We start from the raw sequence: 19,787 nt of genomic DNA on the forward strand, positions 1-19,787 counted from the left end.
CAGGAAAAGGGGGCAGGTGTCTGAGTGCCAAAAACATTCTTTGTTGTCACCAGTGTGGCAATTACCAGTTGTGTACATCTTCACACTCAGCCGTCTAAAGCATAAACTTCAGGTTTATGCAGTTTGTTGTCCATAAATTACACCTGAATTAAAGCATATGAAGCCAAAATGTTGGATCTAGATATCTGATGTGATAAAATATGAAACATTTCAAGTGTTTTCTTCTTAAGCAAGGTAGAGTGTATGAATTGTGTCAAGTATGTCTTTAAATGAAATCATCAAGAGATTAAAATAGTATGATCATTAATTCTCCAAGTGAGAACAATTCTCCTAGTCCCTGGGAGGCAACTAGGAATTGATGAGCTTATAGAAGCAGTCACAGAATTTGGCATTATAATGGGTAAGCTTTTAATCCACTTTAGTATTATTAATGGGTATAAAATTCACACAGGTGTTGTAGCTTTCGGGGCCTCCATAGATTTTGTTTTTTTGTTTGTTTGTTTTTGGTACCAGGGATTAAGCCCAGGGGTACTTAACCACTGAGCCATATCTTCAGCCCTTTTTATATTTTATTTAGAGACAGGGCCTCTCTTAAGTTGCTGAGGCTAACTTTGAACTTGTGATCCTCCTGCCTCGGTCCCCCAAGTTGCTGGGATCACAGCAACTTGTGCCCCCATGCTTGGCCCATAGATTTCTTTATGGGATAAAACCTTGTGTGTAAGGAATTACCCAAGAAGACCACTGTGAGAGACCACACAGCTTTTGGTTACTGGAAAGCGTCTCACAGGCTCAGAACCCTTCTTTCTCCTCTACCATTTTCTAGAGCTTCTTGTCACACTCGAGTTAAGAGGATGTCGGTTCCTGTGACCACTCCACCACCTGTCCTTTGCAAAGGGCAGTCTGCTGCACAGTTCCATGGGAGGCAGCAGTTGTATCTCAAGTCACTTCTCCAGAGGACCAACATCTGCAGCCAGGGGTTCGCTGCAGGGCTAGGAATAGCTTGATTGGAACTACAGTGAGTGGGCAGGTGCCATCTCCACCTCCCACTGGCTTTTGTATCCCACCCTTGGTTTCTTGTTTGGGCAGTCTGGCTGAAAAGAAACGCAGTGGGACCCAGTCCCTCACCTGCTGCCATTGTTCTTTAGAAGGAAGGTGGCGTCCAGGGGACAGCTGCCTCCAGACTCCTTGTCTTTATTCATGATAGCTCAAGTTCTCTGCTTATTACTTAAAAATGAATACTTCTCCAAATTTATTTTTCTCTGTTAATGTGTGATTTGAAACTAGAAGTATATTTTTAGATCAGTGTCCTTTGTTTTACTAGTTACCTTTGCTTATTAATGTGATTCTTCGATTATAAATTCTGGTTTTTTGAGACAGTTTTGATTTAAACAATTGCCTCAACTTTCCCTCCTATTATGGCATTGTGTTTTCAAATTGATGAATTTTATTTTTGCAGCAATTTTAGGTTCATGGAAAATTGGCTGAAAGTATAACCATCTGTAAATTTGGCAGAAAGTATAACCATCTGTAAGCTTCTTTAGTGAGGTGTCAGTTATGGTCTTTAACTCACATTTGAAAGAGATTCTTTGTTTTCTTGTTATTGAGTTTTAAGTGTTCTTTGCCCTTTATCAGGTATGTGTTTACCAGTATATTTTCCCAGTGTTTGGATCATCTAAGAAATACTATCATGTAAATAACTATAAAGATTCCCACAACTTCAGATAAATTGGTTCATTAAAAGTATACATGACACAGAATTTATCATTGTAACTATTTTTAAGTATGCAGTTCATATACTAACTACCTTCAGAGTGTTGTTCAGCATACCGACCATCCACCTCCAGAGCGCTTTCATTTGTAGATGGGTACCGTGTGCCACCCTCCTCCCAGGGCCTGGCAGCCACTGTTCCACCTGCTGTTTCTGTGATTTTCACTCTTCTAGTCACTTTACAGGTGGACTCAGACAGTTGTCTTTTGATGACTGACATTTCATTTCATATACTGTCCTCAGGGTTCATCCATGTTGTAGCATGTGTCACAATGTGCCTCCACTCTAAAGCAGAATAATATTGCATGTAGACGCCACAGTTGCTCACTCATTCACTCTAGTGAACACTCGGATTGCTTCTGTTTTTTCTTCATGAATAATGCTGCTATGAACATGGGTGAAGGTACATCTTTCTAGAACCTGATTTCCATTTTTTCAGGGAGATATACAGAAGAGGAATTACTGGGGAGTATGGTAGTTCTGTTTTTAACTTTTTGGGAACCTTCATTCTGTTTACCGTAGCAGATGTACCAATTCACACCCCCACAAAGCATGCACAAAGGTTCCAGTTTCTCCGTATATGTACCACTGTTTCCTTATGCATTTATCTGTTGAAGGGCATCAAGGTTGGTTTCATAGTTTAACTGTTGTGACTTGAACTGCTATAAACATTGACATGGCTGCATCATGGCTGTATGCTGATTTTAAGTCCTTTGAATGTATGCCACGGAGTGGGTCAAGTGGTAGTTCCATTCCAAGTTTTCTGAGGAATCTACATACTGCTTTCCATAGTGGTGGCACCAATCTGCAGCCCCACCAGCAATGTATAAATGTACCTTTTTTCCCACATCCTCACCAACATTTATTGTTGCTTGTATTCCTGATAATTGCCATTCTAACTAGAGTGAAATGAAACCTTAGAGTAGTTTTGTATGCATTTCTCTAATTGCTAAAGATGTTGAACATTTTTTCTTATATTTGTTCATTGATTGTTTATCTTATGAAGTGTCTATTCTGTTCCTTAGCCCATTTATTGATTGGGTTATTTGGTTTCTTGGGTGTTAAGTTTTTTGAGTTCTTTGTATATCTTGGAGATGAGTGCTTTACCTGATGCGCCTGTGGTAAAGATTTTCTCCCAAACTGTAGGCTCTCTTCTCAAATTACTCATTGTTTCCTTTGCTGAGAAGAAGCTTTTTAATTTGAATCCATCCCATATATTGATCCTTACTTTTTACTTACTGCACTTTAGGCATCTTGTGAAGGAAGTCAGGTCCTAATCTGACATGATGAAGATTTGGGCCTATTTTTTCTTCTGTTAGGTACAGGGTCTCCGATCCAGTGCCTGAGTCTTTGATCCATTTTGAGTTGAGTTTTGTGCAGAGTGAGAGATAGAGGTTTAATATCATTTTGTTACCTATGGATTTCCAGTTTTCTCAGTACCATTTGTTGAATAGGCTATCTTTTCTCCAGTGTATGTTTTGGCACTTTGTCTAGTATGAGATAACCACATTTATGTGGGTTTGTCTCTGTGTCTTCCATTTTGTACCATTAGTCTACGTGTCTGTTTTGGTGCCAATACCATGCCATTTTTTGTTACTATGGCTCTGTAGTGTAGTTTAGGTTCTGGCGTTGTGATGCTTCCTGCTTCACTCTTCTTACTAAGGATTGCCTTGGATATTCTGGGTCTCTCATTTTTCCAAATGAATTTCATGATTACTTTTTCTAGTTCTATGAAGAATGTCATTGGGATTTTAATAGGAAATGCACTGAATCTTTATAATACTTTTGGTAGTATGGCCATTTTGACAATATTCATTCTGCCTATCCAAGAACAAGGGAGACTGTTCCATCTACTAAGGTCTTCTTCGATTTCTTTCTTTAGTGTTCTGTAGTTTTCATTGTACAGGTCTTTCACCTCTTTTGTTAGATTGATTCCCAAGTATTTTATTTTATTTTATATTTTTGAGGCTATTGTGAATGGGGTAGTTTTCCTAATTTCTTTGCAGTGGATCCATCACTTATGTATAGGAATGCATTTGATTTATGGGTATTGATTTTATATCCTGCTACTTTGCTGAATTCATTTATGAGTTCTAGAAGTTTTCTACTGGAGTTTTTGGATCTTCTAAATATAGAATCATGTTGTTGGGCAAATAGTGTAGTTTGAGTTCTTTTCCTATTCATATGCCTTTAATTTCTTTTGTCTTTCTGATTGTTCTGGCTAGAGTTTGAAGGACAGTGTTGAATAGAAGTGGAGAAAGAGGATAACCTTGTGTTGTTCCAGTTTTTAGAAGGAATGCTTTCAGTTTTTCTTCATTTAGAATGATGTTAGCCTTGCACTTAGCATAGATAGCTTTTACAATGTTGAGGTATGTTCCTACTATCCCTAGTTTTTCTAGTGTTTTGAACATGAAGATGTGCTATATTTTGTCAAATACTTTTTCTGGGTCTATTAAGATAATCGTATGATTCTGGTCTTTAAGTCTATTGATATAATGTATTACGTTTATCAGTTTCCATATGTTGAACCAATCTTGCATCCCAGGGATTAAACCTACTTAATTGTGGTGCACTGTCTTTTAATATGTTTTTGTATGTAATTTGCCAGAATTTTATTGAGAATTTTTGTGTCTATGTTCATCAGGGATATTGGTCTGAAGTTTTCTTTTCTTGATGTATCTTTGTCTGGTTTTGGTATCAGGGTAGATATTAGCCTCATAGAATGAGTTTGGAAGGGTTCCCTTCTTTTCTATTTCATGGAATAGTTTGAGGAATATTGGTGTTAATTCTTCTTTGAAGGTCTTGTAGAACTCAGTTGGTCCTGGGCTTTTCTTGGTTGATGGGTTTTTGATGGCATCTTCTGTTTCATTGCTTGAAATTGATCTGTTTAAATTGTGTATGTCCTCCTGATTCAATTTGGGTAGGTCATATGTATCTAGATATTTGTCAATGTCTTCAAGATTTTCTATTTTATTTGAGTATAGTGTCCCCAAGATTTTGATATGTTTTATCACTATTCTCATTTACCTCTAAGTATTTTTTTATTTTCTCCCTGATTTCTTCTTTTATCCATTCATCATTCAGTAGCGTACTATTTAGTCTTCATGTATTGGAGTAGCTTCTATTTTTTATTTTATCATTGATTTCTAGTTTCATTCTCTTATGATCTAATAGAATGCAGGGTAGTATTTCTATTTTTTTGTATTTGTTGAGAGTTGATTTGTGGCATAACATATGGTCTATTTTAGAGAAGGATCCATGTGCTGCTGAGAAGAAAGTGTACTCACTCGATGATGGATGAAGTACTCTACATATGTCTGTTAAATCTAAATCATTGATTATATTATTTAGTTTCTTTGTTTAGTTTTTGTTTGGAAGATCTATCCAATGGTGAAAGAGGTATGTTAAAATCACTAGTATTATTGTGTTGTACTCTATTTGATTCTTGAAATTGAAAAGGATTTGTTTGATGTATATGGATGCTCCATTGTTTGGGGCATTTATATTTATGATTGATGTGTCTTGTTGGTGTATGAGTCCGTTAAGCAGTATGAAATGTCCTTCTTTGTCACTTCTGACTAACTTTGGTTTGAAGTCCACTTTGTCTGTTTGAGGATGGAAACCCCTGCTTGTTTACGCAGTCCATGGGAGTGATGTTTTTCCCGACCTTTCACCTTCAGTCTGTGGATATCTTTTTTCTAGGAGGTGAGTCTCTTGAAGACAGTATATTGTTGGGTCCTTTTTTTTTTTTTTTTTTTTTAATGCAATCTGCCAGTCTATGTCTTTTGATTGAAGAATTTCAGCCATTAACATTCAGGGTTATTATTGAGTTATAATTTGTATTTCTGGTCATTTTGGTTTATTTTTGTTTTTTAACTTGACTTGGTTTCTCCTTTGATTGACTTTTCCTTTAGTGTAATTCCTCCCTTTGCTGGTTTTAATTGTTTTTTCTTTTCCTCCTCATGGAATATTTTGCTAAGAATATTCTGTAGTGCAGGCTTTCTAGTAGTGAATTCTTTTATCTTTTGTTTATCATGGAAGGTTTTTATTTCATCTTCAAATCTGAGGCTTAATTTTGCTGGCTATAAAATTCTCAGTTGGCATTTATTTTCTTTCAGAGCTTGATCTGTTTTTCCAGGACCTGCTGGCATTGAGGGTCTGGGTTGAGAAATCAGCTGAGATCTGACTTGGTTTCCCCTTTTGTACATTTGGGGTCCTATAAACTTCTTCTAGTTGATTTTCCATTTTGTTCTTTAGATTTGGGAAGTTTTCTGGTATTATGTCATTGAAAAGATGGTGCATTCCTTTGTCTATTCTGATAAATCTTGAATTTGGTCTTTTCATGTTATCCCATTTTTCTTGGAAATTCTGTTCATGGTTTCTCTGTGCAGTCAACTTTATTTTCAGTAGTATATATTTTGTCTTCATTGTCTGAGATTCTGTCTTCCAAGTGGTCTAATTTGTTGGTGATACTTTCCATTGAATTTTTAATATGGTGTATTGTTTCCTTCATTTTGAGGATTTCTGCTTGATTCCTTTTTATGATCTCTGCCTCTTTATTGAAGTGATCTTTCACTTCCTGTATTTTTTCTCCAATACCATCCTTTATTTTGAAGATCAATCTAACTATGTATTTTCTAAATTCCTATGACATTTCAACTACTGTGTTGTTTATGGATTCTGTTGTTGGAACATCTTGGTTTGTTTGCGATGCTTTTTTCCCTTGTTTTTTCATGTAATTTGTGTGTCTTTTCATCTAGCAGTATATATCTGAGGCAGTACAGTTTCTACCCTGTATTCCTATAGTGTCCCTGAAGGCTTCCAGTACCTCACCTTTAAGGGGGAGACCAAGATCAGCAGCACCCAATGCAAACAATGTACCACCTTAAACCAAATGGCTCTTATTAAGGTGTTTACAGTTTTGGCACAATAAACAGAAGTGATGTGTTCAATTATTGTCTACAATGTAGACAGTAAGTTTGCTGCAAAATGGGTTTACTGTTTCAAATGATGGACAATAAGGGAACATAAGTATTGTAAGTTTTTATGTTTACGAGGGAGAAGGGGAGAAAATAGAGGTAAACAATTATGGTAAGAGTGAGGGAGGAATTAATAGAGGTTGGTTGTTAGTTTGGGAGAAATGAGAAAGAATCCAGGGAGACAGGTGAGAGAAAATATATATACAAATTTTTAAAAGATGAAAAAATATAAGAATACATAACGAAAATATAATATACTATTCAGACATCCCATTCCTCAAAAAACTGATGCATGAAAAATGTCTGGATTCAAAGATGGTAGAGATGGGAGAGAGAGGACAAAAAAAAAGAAGAAGGAAAGTCTCAACGGAAAATTGAATGGTTGCTTCTTTGGCTTTCAAAATTTTTCTCAGCTTCCCTTCTCCACTGATAAGTGGGGAGTCTGAAGTCTGATGTTAGCACAGTTAGGGCTTGACAAAAGTGACTCCATTTTGATTCAGACAACTTCCACAGCAATCAGGCACACGGGTCTGTTGTTCTCAAGTCCACTGAACTTTGCCCCGCTCTTTCTTTCATCTGAGGCTTGCTCAGGCTTTGTGCCTATCATCCTGGAGCTAAACACCACCCACATTCCCTTGCCCTTTGATGGCAGTCCTCAACCACTTTTCTTTGTCCTCACTGGTGGTCCTTGCCACTTATCCCTGATGTTTGCTCTGATGTCATTTATTGCTAGGTCTCTTCTAGTATTGGCATTATGGTCACAACTCCACTTAAAGACAGTGGGCCTGTGGTTTGCAAGTCCAAAACTCAGGTTGAAATTTAACCATCATTGTAACAGTACTGAGATGAGACCTTTAAGCAGAGATTTAACCATGATAGTGGTCTACTGTGTCAGGAGTGGGAGCCTGGTAGAAGGGTGAGTTTGGACTGATCTTCTGTCTCCTGTGGTCCTCACACCCTTCTAGCATGTCACAGCACGGCAGGAAGGCCTTCAGTCTTGCACTTCCCAGCCTTCAGGACTGTGAGAAGAAATTTCTTCGTAATTTGCTTATTGTGTTGCATTCTTTTATAGCAAGAGAATAAGAAGTGGGTAATTTTTATTATTTTTTTTCATTTTGAAAGTGAAATAACCATAGAGCAGTTATGTATGAAAACTATCATGTGTCTGTCAAAAAACTGTTGAAAAATTCATTTTAACATTACACATACTTAGTGCAGGTATCACAAATATCTTACACTTGATAACGAATAAGTCCTTTGAACTTTATACATAGCAGAAGCCAATAAGTGACCTTATGGTCATAGAAGTGAATTAGTGACTGTGTTAGGTCTGACTTATAGGGGAGGCTGACTAGGGACTTGGGAGGCAGGCAGAGGAAAGTAGAGCACCCACAGAGGCCTCTGTGCCCATGCACTGGCTTCCCATCCCACGCCCACCTGCACTCCCACAGCTGAAAATGGAGGTCTTGTTTGGAAGTCAGCTCTGGACTGAGCCAGAGAGGGAGGAAGGAATTCCTGTGTTTCTTACTGAACCTAGTGATCTTGGTCTGTTGTCTAAGTGTGACCAGACTTACTACTGCCGAAGGCCCTTCAGCAAAAAGAGAAAAGATGACCATCTGTTTAAGCTGTGCTATCAAGTTAAAGTAGCCTTTCACATTTAAAAATCATAAATGTATGTTTTTGGTAGGTTTTTTAAGTTTTTTTTTCCCCTTCTATTTCATATTGGATCAGCCTTTCTTAAACTTGTATTTCAAAGATAAACTAATTTTATAATTTGAAAATTGTGAGATTATGAGTAAAATAACATTTATGATTTTTGTTATACTTCTAAAATCATCAGGAAATACCCAAATGAAAATGTTTATTCTCTTACTCCAGGTAATGTTTGTGCCCTTCAAAGGCAATTCCTGTGCCCTACTTCTTTCAAAGTCTTAATTTAGATTTAAGTGCACACCAAAGAAGGCTTTAGCATTAACTCTTGAACAATTCCTTAACTGCCCCTGCTGTGTTCCCTGAAGAAGAGCAGGTGTGTCTGTGTGCATGCTTTTCCTTAGCCCATAAAATAATTTCCTCTGGCCGTTTCCATCTGTGACAATAGCCATTGGTCTTTCCAGCTGCAATAAACCTGGGAGGACCTGTCTGCAAGTTCCGTTGTGCTCAGACTGAAGAAATTGAATGTGGGGAAACCAGTTTCCAAAATAAGTCTGAACATCCTCATTTGATTTGAAGTCACCTGTGGTACCTGGTTTCCCAAGGAAAGAGCTCAGACACGAGTTTTAATCATGGCAGATCTCTGCAAGCTTTGCTTGAGATTCATTTTCCATTCACATAGGATTTCTTTTTCTCCCTTTTAATGGTTTTTAAAATAATCAACATTTGGAGGGTTCTACAAAATCAAGAGTTTAGAACTTAAAGTATGTTTTAGTGAGGTAGTCACTCTAAGCTTGTTTGTGTTTATGTTTGTATTGAAGAGTTATTGTTCATGTCATTGGAAACAGATTCTAAAGTCTGTCTGATTTTGATTCTGCAGCTCTTCACAATGTTTTCAGAGAAACTGCTTCATCCTCACTCTAGTTTAATGCTTAGTCAGTAAGGACATAACATATAGTAGTTACTGTAGACATTTAAATTTCTCAATTCAGTGATTTAAAATCCCTCAAAGATAGATTTACAAACAAGATGAAGAATCATTAAAATAATAACTGAAGGGAGAAAGATTTAATCTTGTTTCTTGTCAAATACTACTTGTGACTATTCTGAAACAAAATAGAGAACTTAAAATGAGGGTGGATGGCATGTCCTTAAGAAGATGCGTGGGCTGCCAGTTGCTTGCTGAGCCCCCAGAGTCCCCTTCCTGGTCCACCCCAGCTGTTCTCAGCACAGCTCACGTGGCGTACTGGTCTGGGCGCACATCAGTGTGCTTTTGAGTATGTAATACAAAAGAAGTTTCAAGGAGAATTTGCCAATAAAATGTCAAAAAAATCTAAGTGGCTAAAAAGGAAGACAGATAAACAGGACATGCTTTTTAATTTTTTTCCCCATTTTTTTGTAACAGTTTTGTGTTGGGCTACCCAGACACTTGAAGCTGAGCCTAAAGATCTAACAGCAAGAATTTTCTTAGATAAATAAAAATTTTGGCTTAAAACACATTTTTTCTGGACTGGGGCTGAATGTGGCCTGGTGGTAGAGCACTTGCCTAGCAGGTTTGAGGTATAGGTTTAATACTAGCACCACATAAAGATAAATGAATAAAAAAAGGTATCATGTCCATCTACAACTAAAATTTTTAAAAAATTTAAAAACCATTTTTCTATTTCTGTGCCATACTGATAAATGGACAGTAATGTAGTTTGATATTTAAATAGTTCCAGTATGCTGGGTAGCTCAGCTGTGGGTGGCAATGAAGAGATAGGAGGGTTGGAGGTGAGACGTCCTGTCTCCTCGCCTGGCTTCGTCCCTGTTGGCCTAGGTGAGGCAGAGCTAGGGGTTGGAGTCTCTCATGGGCGAGCCCATGCTGGGTCTGCTGCCTCCTCCTATCCTTGTCTCTTTAGAAGTGGGACCTCCCCTGTTACTGACCCCTCAGTCTTTCCCACTTCCCAGTCCCTATAACCAGCCCACATGTTTGTGGATGGTCCCTTCCTGTAGCCCCTCTGTTCTCCTGAGTGTGACATCTGCTGCAGATTAGCAACCTAGCTGCCATACCCTGCGTAACGTTACTGCTTTACAGCTAGGCTGCATTGTTGTTTTGTCCAGTTCCCACTGGGGAGGCAAGGACACCTCAGAAGTCTCTGCTGTGGCCACAAAACCTAGTGCCCGCAGAGCTTTTTAAAAGCACTGCACCTTGCAACTCCAGCTCAGAGAGGAAATGGTGCTGGCCACCCCATTCTTTCAATTTCTGGGTGTTCACACAGATAAGCAGCTGCCATTACAATTACACAAGAACACAGTCTATACTTCCTTCAGGCCTCCACCTGAAATCTTCTGTAAAGTAGTAGGTGTCTCCTCCTTGGCTGCTGCCCGTCCCCACTCTTCTCGCACAGGGTGTGGACCCTGTTCTTGGCCAACTCTCTCTTTGGAGTGTATGGGGAGGCGGGGAGCTTCCTTCCTGCCCATCAGTAGTTCATCTGAAGTCCTGCAGCCTCGGTGGCTTCTTTTCCTCCCTCCTGGAAAGCGTTGTGATCTTCTAATGGAGAATTTTAAAGTGTGCTGGCTCAGAGTAGCCAACTGTGCACACTGCTGGGCAGTGTCCACATGTCGGAAGAGCCTGTGTTCCCCTTTGACTCCACCAGGTCTAGGATAAGGCACGTGGTGTGGGAGGAGGAAGGGAAAGAAGACTAGGCATGGTAGCTCCTGTGGGTAGTCACACAGCGCCGCGTGCTTCATCTTCCGAGTCTGTCCTCCCGCTCTCTGCTCATGCCCCTGTACCCATGCTGCAGGAGTGGGGTCTCTAGTGGGAACCGCCCTCGTGTTCTCCTGATGGCCCGCGGGTCTGCCCTGCCCACAGTTCCCAGTCCCTGCCCACCCAGAGGGCCTGAACCCATCCTCTTTAACACGTGCTACTACCTGGCCCCTGGAAAAGCCTCCAGTGTCTCACCTTCAAACTTAGAACAAAGCGAGCTGCGAGCCCAGCGCTGGCCACTTTCTCCAGACTTCAGTGGTCAGAGAAGTGCCCACCTCGTTCCTGATCTCTCTTTCCTGCTGCTTTTCCTCCCAGTAGGCCATACTCGATCCCCAGGTCTTCCCATACTCCTCTGCTAAACCCTCTCACAGGTCTTGCAGGGGCTGCCTTTTTCTTTTCTTTCTTTTATTTTTTTCATTTTTACACAGCACCAGTTGCTGCATGAATTTTTATACCTGTTTATTATCTACCTTTCCCTACTAGAATGTTCTAGTATCTTGTTCTTTGCTAAAGCCGTGTTGCTACATTCAGGCATTCAGAACTTTTTGGATTAAATGAGTGTAGCCACAGGCATTGTGCTGGGCTCCTGCTTCATAGTGTTCAGGGACGGGGTGTCAGAGGCCATGCCAAGAGTGTGTTGGTAAGGCACTAAGAAGTAAGCATCCAGAGCAGCCAGGTCACCTTCCATTCGTGAACAGAACTAGAACCTTGATCCTAGCTCCCATTAAGTGACCATCTAACTAATTTATAATCAGGAGTAAAAACTGAGTGTATTTATCAAGGACATTTCATACCAAATTTCTAATCTGCTTACTTTTTTGGTTAACAATAAGTGCTACTAAATTGTTTTGTCTTAAGTAATTTTAACAGAAAAATAAAACTATCATAATCTTTCTAATTCTCACAGTGACAAATTTACATGTGCAAAGATTTCCAGTGAAAAAATTGCTTTCATGTTTTTTAATGCCCAATTCTATTAACTTTTTTTATAAATTTATGAAATAAATCTTTTGAGATTAAAATTTATATTATTTAGCAAAGAAAAACAAATGTTGACTTTTTTAGTGAATATAAACAGAATGAGATTGAATTACTTTAATCACATGAAATAATTATTTGTAAATAATTAGTGTTCTCTTTCTGTTTAAATGAATCTACATGCAGAGAAAACAGATAATATACTTGTTCTGATTGATAATATGGATAATATACTTATTTCCTTAGAAGCCAAATACGAAAATATTCTTTTAAGCCATAAACTACTTCATTAAGAAAATATTATAGTTCCCTGATAAAGGGATGTGGATTTTTCCCGTGTGTCTATTTGGGATTACAGGCAGGGTAATCAACTGTCTAATCTGTGAGAGATGTGTCCTTACAGAAAGTAGGATTGTAAAAGAGAGAATTAGTTGAATGGAGTAAAGGAAATGGGCTGATAGAAAATAATAGAAAACTTCATTATTGATGTCAAAGATGTGGGTAATAGGAAGAAGCAGTCTCCCAGGCATCTGGAAATTCTATCTTTAGGGAGCACAACTGGTTCATAATCCTCTGCCAACTTGACAGATGGACGCTTCTGCTATGCTGTCTACCCTGGCCCTTTTGTAAAAAATGAGTCAATAGACAAATTAAAATTATTGATTAACTACTGCTTGGTTCTTCCTTTAAGTGTTGACTTCCTTCAGATAATCATATATTCCTAGAGCAAATCTAGTGTGGGTATATATCTGTGCAAAAGAAAAGAGTGAGCCATTCTCAGAGAACTAGAAAGCCAGGTATGGAGCGCACCGATGGGAATGCCAAGCAGCTGAGAGGAGAGCTCATTTTATGTGGGCTAGAGGTTGGGAAGGCCAAGCACAGGAGTGTGTGGCCCAACGCTGTGCATGGGGACAGAGAGCCCTGCATATTGGTCCTTCCTGGCCTTGTCCTGAGCTGCCCCCTCGTAGAGACCTCACCACATCTGCGCTCTTCAGGCTTTCCTTCTGTAAATCCAGGTATTGGGAGAGATTTTCTCTCTCTTTATTCCCATGCTAAATTTCCAGACTCCGTGAACATGAGACCTGGTCTGTAGCCTGTAGCCGTGTGAGTGCACAGGGATGTGGAAGGCGCAAGCACAGCGCATGTTATGTTTCTTTTCATCGGTAACATTGAGGCAGCAGAAGGTCCAGTGCACACCTCGTGGTATTAGTGATCGGAGTAACTGCTCTCTAATTATTGGAGACGCTGTTCCTCAGTGCCATTTGACTGTCCTGCCTGTTGCTCATGTCTGCTTTTTAATGCTACCTCTCTCCCATCATGAAGAGTACATGAAGAATACTTCACTCCTGGAAATGCACAAGTCTCTCTCGTCCTTACTACGGATGTGCCGGTGCTGTGCTGACCAGTCTTGTATTGTGTTCTAGAGACCGTGTAATTGGTTTGATGATGACTGCCTGTGATCTTTGCTCTGTGACAAAACTGTGGCCAGTTACAAAATTGACAGCAAATGATATATATGCAGAATTCTGGGCTGAGGTATGTCCTTGATTCTTATATTAACATAGATAATATCAAGAAATGGGAAAATCAAATGTATGGATAATTTATTTAATATCTTACGTGCTAATGTTTTTAGTTATTTCTGAACAATACAATCAGTCCGATGAAGAAGGACTTAGCAATTATGCACATAGAGTGAGAATCATGATTCTATTACATCTTCCTTGAATATGTATGTAAATTCTCTACTCTTAACTGAAAGCATTTAGGAATTTATTCCTGAGAAATAGTGCAGGAATTTCCCTTACTATTACTATTACTATTTCCCTTACAGATCTTGTGTTCATTAAATAAACCTTACTGGACATCTACTTCAGGCAGTAGACAAACAGGAACCCATAATTCCCAGGCTGTATTTACCTGTAGGTAGAAATAGACTAATCATTTTGCACCCCAGACATACGAGAAGGTGTGAACATGCCAGTGGGCAAGACACATGACACTGTGAGTCTGTAGGTCACATGGGATTTAACTCCTGATGCTCCTGAAACCAACACACAGATGGATTCGTTAGCATCTTCCTCTGAATTAATTGTTTAAATTATCAATAATGTGCATTTTATTCCTTAATTTGGTTTCTGAATTGTCTGTAAGAAAGTAAAATTTAATTCTCTTGTTCAAACGGATCACAGATACCTAGGTCTCTGCATGTTCAAAGATTACTTAATGAAAAAGAGCGATAAATCCTTTGGGTTCATCTTTGGAGTAGAGACGGAAATGGCAGTTTGGAGACCAAGGAGTTGTATGGTTGAGGATCCGCCACTTATCTCACTTATGCAGGAGAATTAACAAAATGTAAAATTAACAAATCACTCACCCACAGGTTGACTCGGGAGGATTATGATGTTGAACTGTTCATAGTGGAAAACCAGAGAAGGTCCTTCCCTGAGGCCCACAGCCCGAACCGATTATGTGCCTATCATTGCTTTTCTGGACTACCTCCTTACGCCTTGTGCGTGTTTACTTTGCAGGACTACTTTTTGGGGGGCTTGGTACCGGGGTTTAAACTCAGGGGCACACACAGCCACTGAGCCACATCCCCAGCCCTGTTTTGTATTTGATTTAGAAACAGGGTCTCACTGAGTTGCTTAGCACCTCACTCTTGCTGAGGCTGGCTTTGAACTCTTGATCCTCCTGTCTCAGCTCCCGAGCCGCTGGAATTACAGGTGTGCACCACCAACCCCGGCACTTTTGCAGGATTAGCTTTCTTTGCTTTCTTGTGTGTCTCAGAACCTAGTTACTGTCAGAGTCATCTAAGGAGATTGTTTTAGATGTTCTTTTCTGAACTATAATATTTGATTTATTACTATCATAACCAGCTTGATTTTCACATGTAACCCAGGATACAAGTATTTTCTATAAATAGCACATAGGAAAACCCGTCTGAAGCCAGCTATTGTTTTGCACATAATTTTACCTAAATATATTTCATACTTTACCAACTATGTGTTCTAAAATGTAAATCAACAAGTGACAGAAATGCAAGGTGACTTTTCCCCTTTATGCTGCTCATTGGTTTCTGAGTCCACTAATAGGGTTAAACTCCCAGCATACTCCTAGGCACAGCCTTCAAGGACCTTGTAGTTTGTGCAGACAGGAACCTTAGGTCTGATCTGTGCACCCTAAGGTTACAGTTCTTCCCCAGCCCCACCTCACGCTCCTGCTAAAGCCACCACCAGTTCAGTCCTTGGCCTCTTCCCCTTTCCACCTGCTTCCTTTCAGAATCCAAATCTCAGAATCTGAATCACAGTGATCAGAGAGCCTGGTCTTCAGCCACCTTGCTTGTATTTAATTAAAACCCTGCTTGGCACTTAGTATGTGACCCCAGGCAGCTGGATGATGATAATTCTGATTATGTCAGTACTTCTTCACATTCTCTGCAAGTGTTGTGACAGAAGCTCAATTCAGCAGCATGGAGCAGAGCCAGTGCCCCCAGCCACTGCCCTCTCCTGGCCCTCTGTCCTTGGGAAACCCTGCTTTTAGATCTGGTCCACAGCACATGGTTGCTTTCCTTTTGGGCATTTGTCCTTGCTTTAAGAAACACTCAAATCAATGTTTATTTAAAAATCTGTTTTCTAATTGGACTTGTAAAATTACTGAGAGTAAAGAACTTAATAGGATGCACTCACTGAGGATGGGCCAGAGAGAAAGGTTTGAGAACACTGATGCTAATGTTTAGAGTGGCGGCAACAATGTAGAAGGGGCCCTCTGGCAGGCCGTGCTGTGCAGAGGGCGCTCAGGGGGCGCCAGGCCCTACTTCAGCACATCCAGGAAGGGTCCGTCTGCACTTAGGATTCTGAAAGCAAGCGTGATTAACACGACTAGACTATTAAAGGAATGTGAGGGAAGAGTGGGAAGTAGGAAAAGAATAGGAAGCGTTAAGGAAGATGATTTTAACAAGTTTTAACAATTAATAAAAAGCAAGATAATTTTTTAAATCTATAAGATGAGGATAATGTATTTATTTCATAGAGTTTCATGAGGATTACATAATAATATTTACAAATTAGCCCAGAGCCTGTAATGTGAGAAATCTTTATACAGATATTACCATAATTATAAAATTAGTGATGCTGTGTGGCCAGTTATTTGGTGTCCCTTACTGACGCCAAGCAGACGGTCCTTGAGTTTTCTTCTCTCGAGTCCAGATTCACCTGTTCCCCGCTGTCCCTGGCTTAGCTCCCTTCCTGCTGTTCGCTGTTTCTCCCTCAGTGTAACTTCTGTTAACTGCCACGCAGGGAAGTCCAGGTGACTGAGTGTCTGGAACTGCAGCGTAGAACAGCATCCGAATGAAAGACCAGACACTGATGCCTTTAAGATTTTCATTGTTTTGACATTTTTATTTTTAAAATGTTTTATTAGTGTACTATAGTTATACCTAATGCTGGAGTTAATTTTAACATAATCATACATGCATGAAATATAATTTGCTCCATTTCAGCCCCCAGTACTTCCTCTTGAGACAGTAACCATATTTTTGTAAAAAATAAATAAATAAAGGAAACAACTCATTAATTCCAACATTTCATTTATTTGAAAATTGAGAAAGAATAATTTCTCCCTCCTCTTTATTTTAGGGTGATGAAATGAAGAAATTGGGAATACAGCCTATCCCTATGATGGACAGAGACAAGAAGGATGAAGTCCCACAAGGTCAGGTATGAATCGTTAGAGTCCACTTGTTGAAGTCTGAGAGCTCACATGGCTGTGAGATTGTTCACACATAGGAAGCCTGTACCACCCTGTGGAGTGCAGGGACAGGTCTAGTGACAAGGAGGAAAGTTGAGGATTTATCCTACAGGGGCTGAGCACTGGAAGAGGAACTGCTCCCTTGAACCACCACTCACTCGCCTGAGCCTTCACATGCTCTCACACTCTTAGGAATCTTACTTGAGGGATGGAAAGTGGGATCCAAAAGTCTGTGCTTCCAGGAAGGCTGGGGCCACCCCTGACCCTGCAAGCCAAGGCGGGAAGTCTGGAGGGCCTGGCCACCCGTGGGCAGGAAGGAGGCTGTGCTTCTGGACAGACCAGAACTGCTGGAGACAGCCTGTGTTCACCCCGGCTTAGTGACAGAAGACCCACTTAGGAAACCCAGCTCTCTGCTGATGCCATTGCAGCCGACAGACTCTCCTGACTTGAAATCCAGGGATGGATGAATTTGAATTGTTAACACATTTGTCATTGGCTGAACTAAATTTTTGGTTTTTTGTTTGGTTTTGTTTTTTTGAGATTAGCATTATGGATTTTGTGTCAGTTCCATTTTCTTTTCTAACAAATAATGCTTAGTATTTTTAAAATTTTGTTTTAACAAAAATTGACATTAATGATCCTCTTTATAGGATGGATCCTCTTTCATTATGATCCATGTTAATATTTTAATGTTGTGAAAGAGATTTTATAATGTGATACATGCTTGCATGTGATATTTTTCTCAGTTATGAGACCAACTTAAACTACCAATCTTCTAATGACACAATAAGAAAGTAAATTATGAACAAAAACTTCTAATGTAGAATTTGTTTATCAGCATTTCAAAAAAAAAATCACACTATGGTGGTTCTGGATAGGTTCTCTGTTTTTCCTACTCTGAAAATTTACTACTGTGGGCAAGTCCCCAGCTCAGAGAGGATCAGCGCAACAGGGAGGCTGAGTGGTTTGCTCCTGGCAGTTGTCTTGGGTGGCTCATTTTTTCCCCTCTTAATTTGACAGTGTATCTGACATACCTGTCGTGCATTCTTGCATACTCGCACACATGAACAGGATTGCCTTCTAGCATTGCTCATGGAATTTTCTCCTATTTGGGGTCACAGTGACTGGTTGTTGCTAGCTGGTGCTTGCTTTCTATGTTGTGTTTCAAAGTCCTTTCTTGCCCTGAGCTTACCTAGACACTCTCCAGTATTTTCTCTAGTTATTTCTTTTTTGTTTCATCACTTTACATTTGATTGTTAATTCATTTGGGTTTGTCTTGTTACATAGTTTCAGAAAGAATCTTAACATATTTTCCTTTCCAAATGTTTAAACAGATACCCCAATAGAATATATAGGAGGGCTGAAAATTTCTTGTTGATATGCTCAGGGTTTAGGTTCTATTTTTGTGTTTTACTTAGGAGAATAGTTTGTTTTAAAATTGCTTGCTTTTTGCCAAAACTTTGAGTCCTTTTATAGTGTGAGGGAATTTTAAATAAAATATCTCTGTGATCAGCTAATATTTTACCAGCTATGCTGCTCTTAAATTATTGAGCACTGTGAACTTATTCTTTGTCATAATAATGAAATCCTCTACTTTCCAATAATCAGTCTGTTTCTTGGGATTTTCTACCCCATGACATCTGCTAAACATTAGAATCAGGGAATCTCTGCATGAGGTATAAAGCTAAAAGTGGAGAGGCACAGACATCTCCCAGGAAGATGGCCGTGACAATAACTCTGCCAAGGAGAAGGCAAAGAGGAACCATTCTTCCCAGTCCCTTGATGCATGTTCTTGAAGTGCAGTTTTTTTGTTTTGTTTTGATTTTTGTTTTTTAAGGAAACTGGTAAACTGGATTTCACCTTGTGCCTCTTGTCGAGTCATGCTGCGCTTAGGCAGTTGTGGACTAGGTGTGAACAGCTAGCCAGTCCTGGGTGGGCCTTGATAACCTGCCTTCTCTGGCCAACATTCTCGTGGTCTTTTGCATCTTGCCTCCAATATAACAGTCTGAAGTAGCACCATCTATTTGCAAGTGACTTAAAATTTCCAATAAAGTGTTCTTTAACATATTTTTACCATGGAATTTAGAACTTTTAGACCTAGTGTTTTGAGAAAATAATAACCCTGGAGAGCTGTGATACAGTCTATAACATTTATTACAGGTAAAAAATAAAGGAAGAAGGAATGGGTGACTATCAGGTGCCCACACAGGACAGTGCACAGCGGGGACACTGCGGTGACACCTGAACGTCAGGCTGGATGCGATCAGACCTGTAGAGCAGCAGGCATAACTCTGAAACTTCTGCATTGGAATATTGAGCTCAAGTTAGACTCTGACTCATATCAACAGATCCCCTGTAGCTTACCTGGGTTTTAGATTTCAGTGGATACAAACTTTTGTAATGTTTTAATTTCTTATATGTTCTATTTCTAGGATATATTTTAATGTATCTTAAACTGCATTCAACAGTAGTAGTTGTTGAGCCCAAATATCACATGCAGCAAAACTGGAAGATTTAATTTTATAGTTAGACTTGAGAACAGAAACGTTAGGTCAACTAGAATCACTAATGGGCAGTTCTGTTTCTTGTCCATGACTTTGCACGGAGGCAGCTTGGGTTCTACAATGCCGTAGCCATTCCCTGCTATACCACGTTGACCCAGATCCTCCCCCCGACGGAGCCTCTGCTGAAAGCGTGCAGGTATGTACAGTGGTTCAAGCTGTGATGTTATTTAGAAGAACAAGACAAGTCCAGAGCAATACATCCAAGACTCCATAGGATTTTTCATTCCATCAGATGATGAAAGTGTCTTTTCTGCAATTGACAATAAATATAATTCGAGGGGCTCTGTGTTTGCCTAGGTATCAAGTATCCCTCTTCAGTGGTCTCGGAGGGTCCTGGCTAGCCAGCTCCG

General features: G+C 39.7%; 1 protein-coding gene across 4 annotated transcripts in view; it reads left to right on the top strand.

Annotated features, from left to right (window-relative positions):
- Pde10a (phosphodiesterase 10A) overlaps positions 1–19,787 on the top strand; it is a 289,793-nt gene that overhangs the window by 261,945 nt on the left and 8,061 nt on the right. For all 4 annotated transcript variants that reach the window (XM_047559021.1, XM_047559022.1, XM_047559023.1 and 1 more), the window contains 3 exons: positions 13,549–13,660; positions 16,762–16,842; positions 19,485–19,573. In XM_047559021.1, the coding sequence (XP_047414977.1) occupies positions 13,549–13,660; positions 16,762–16,842; positions 19,485–19,573 (282 nt within the window). The remainder of the gene's footprint in view (positions 1–13,548; positions 13,661–16,761; positions 16,843–19,484; positions 19,574–19,787) is intronic.

Source organism: Sciurus carolinensis, chromosome 7 (genome assembly GCF_902686445.1).
Source record: "Sciurus carolinensis chromosome 7, mSciCar1.2, whole genome shotgun sequence".
NCBI classification, from domain to species: domain Eukaryota; kingdom Metazoa; phylum Chordata; class Mammalia; order Rodentia; family Sciuridae; genus Sciurus; species Sciurus carolinensis.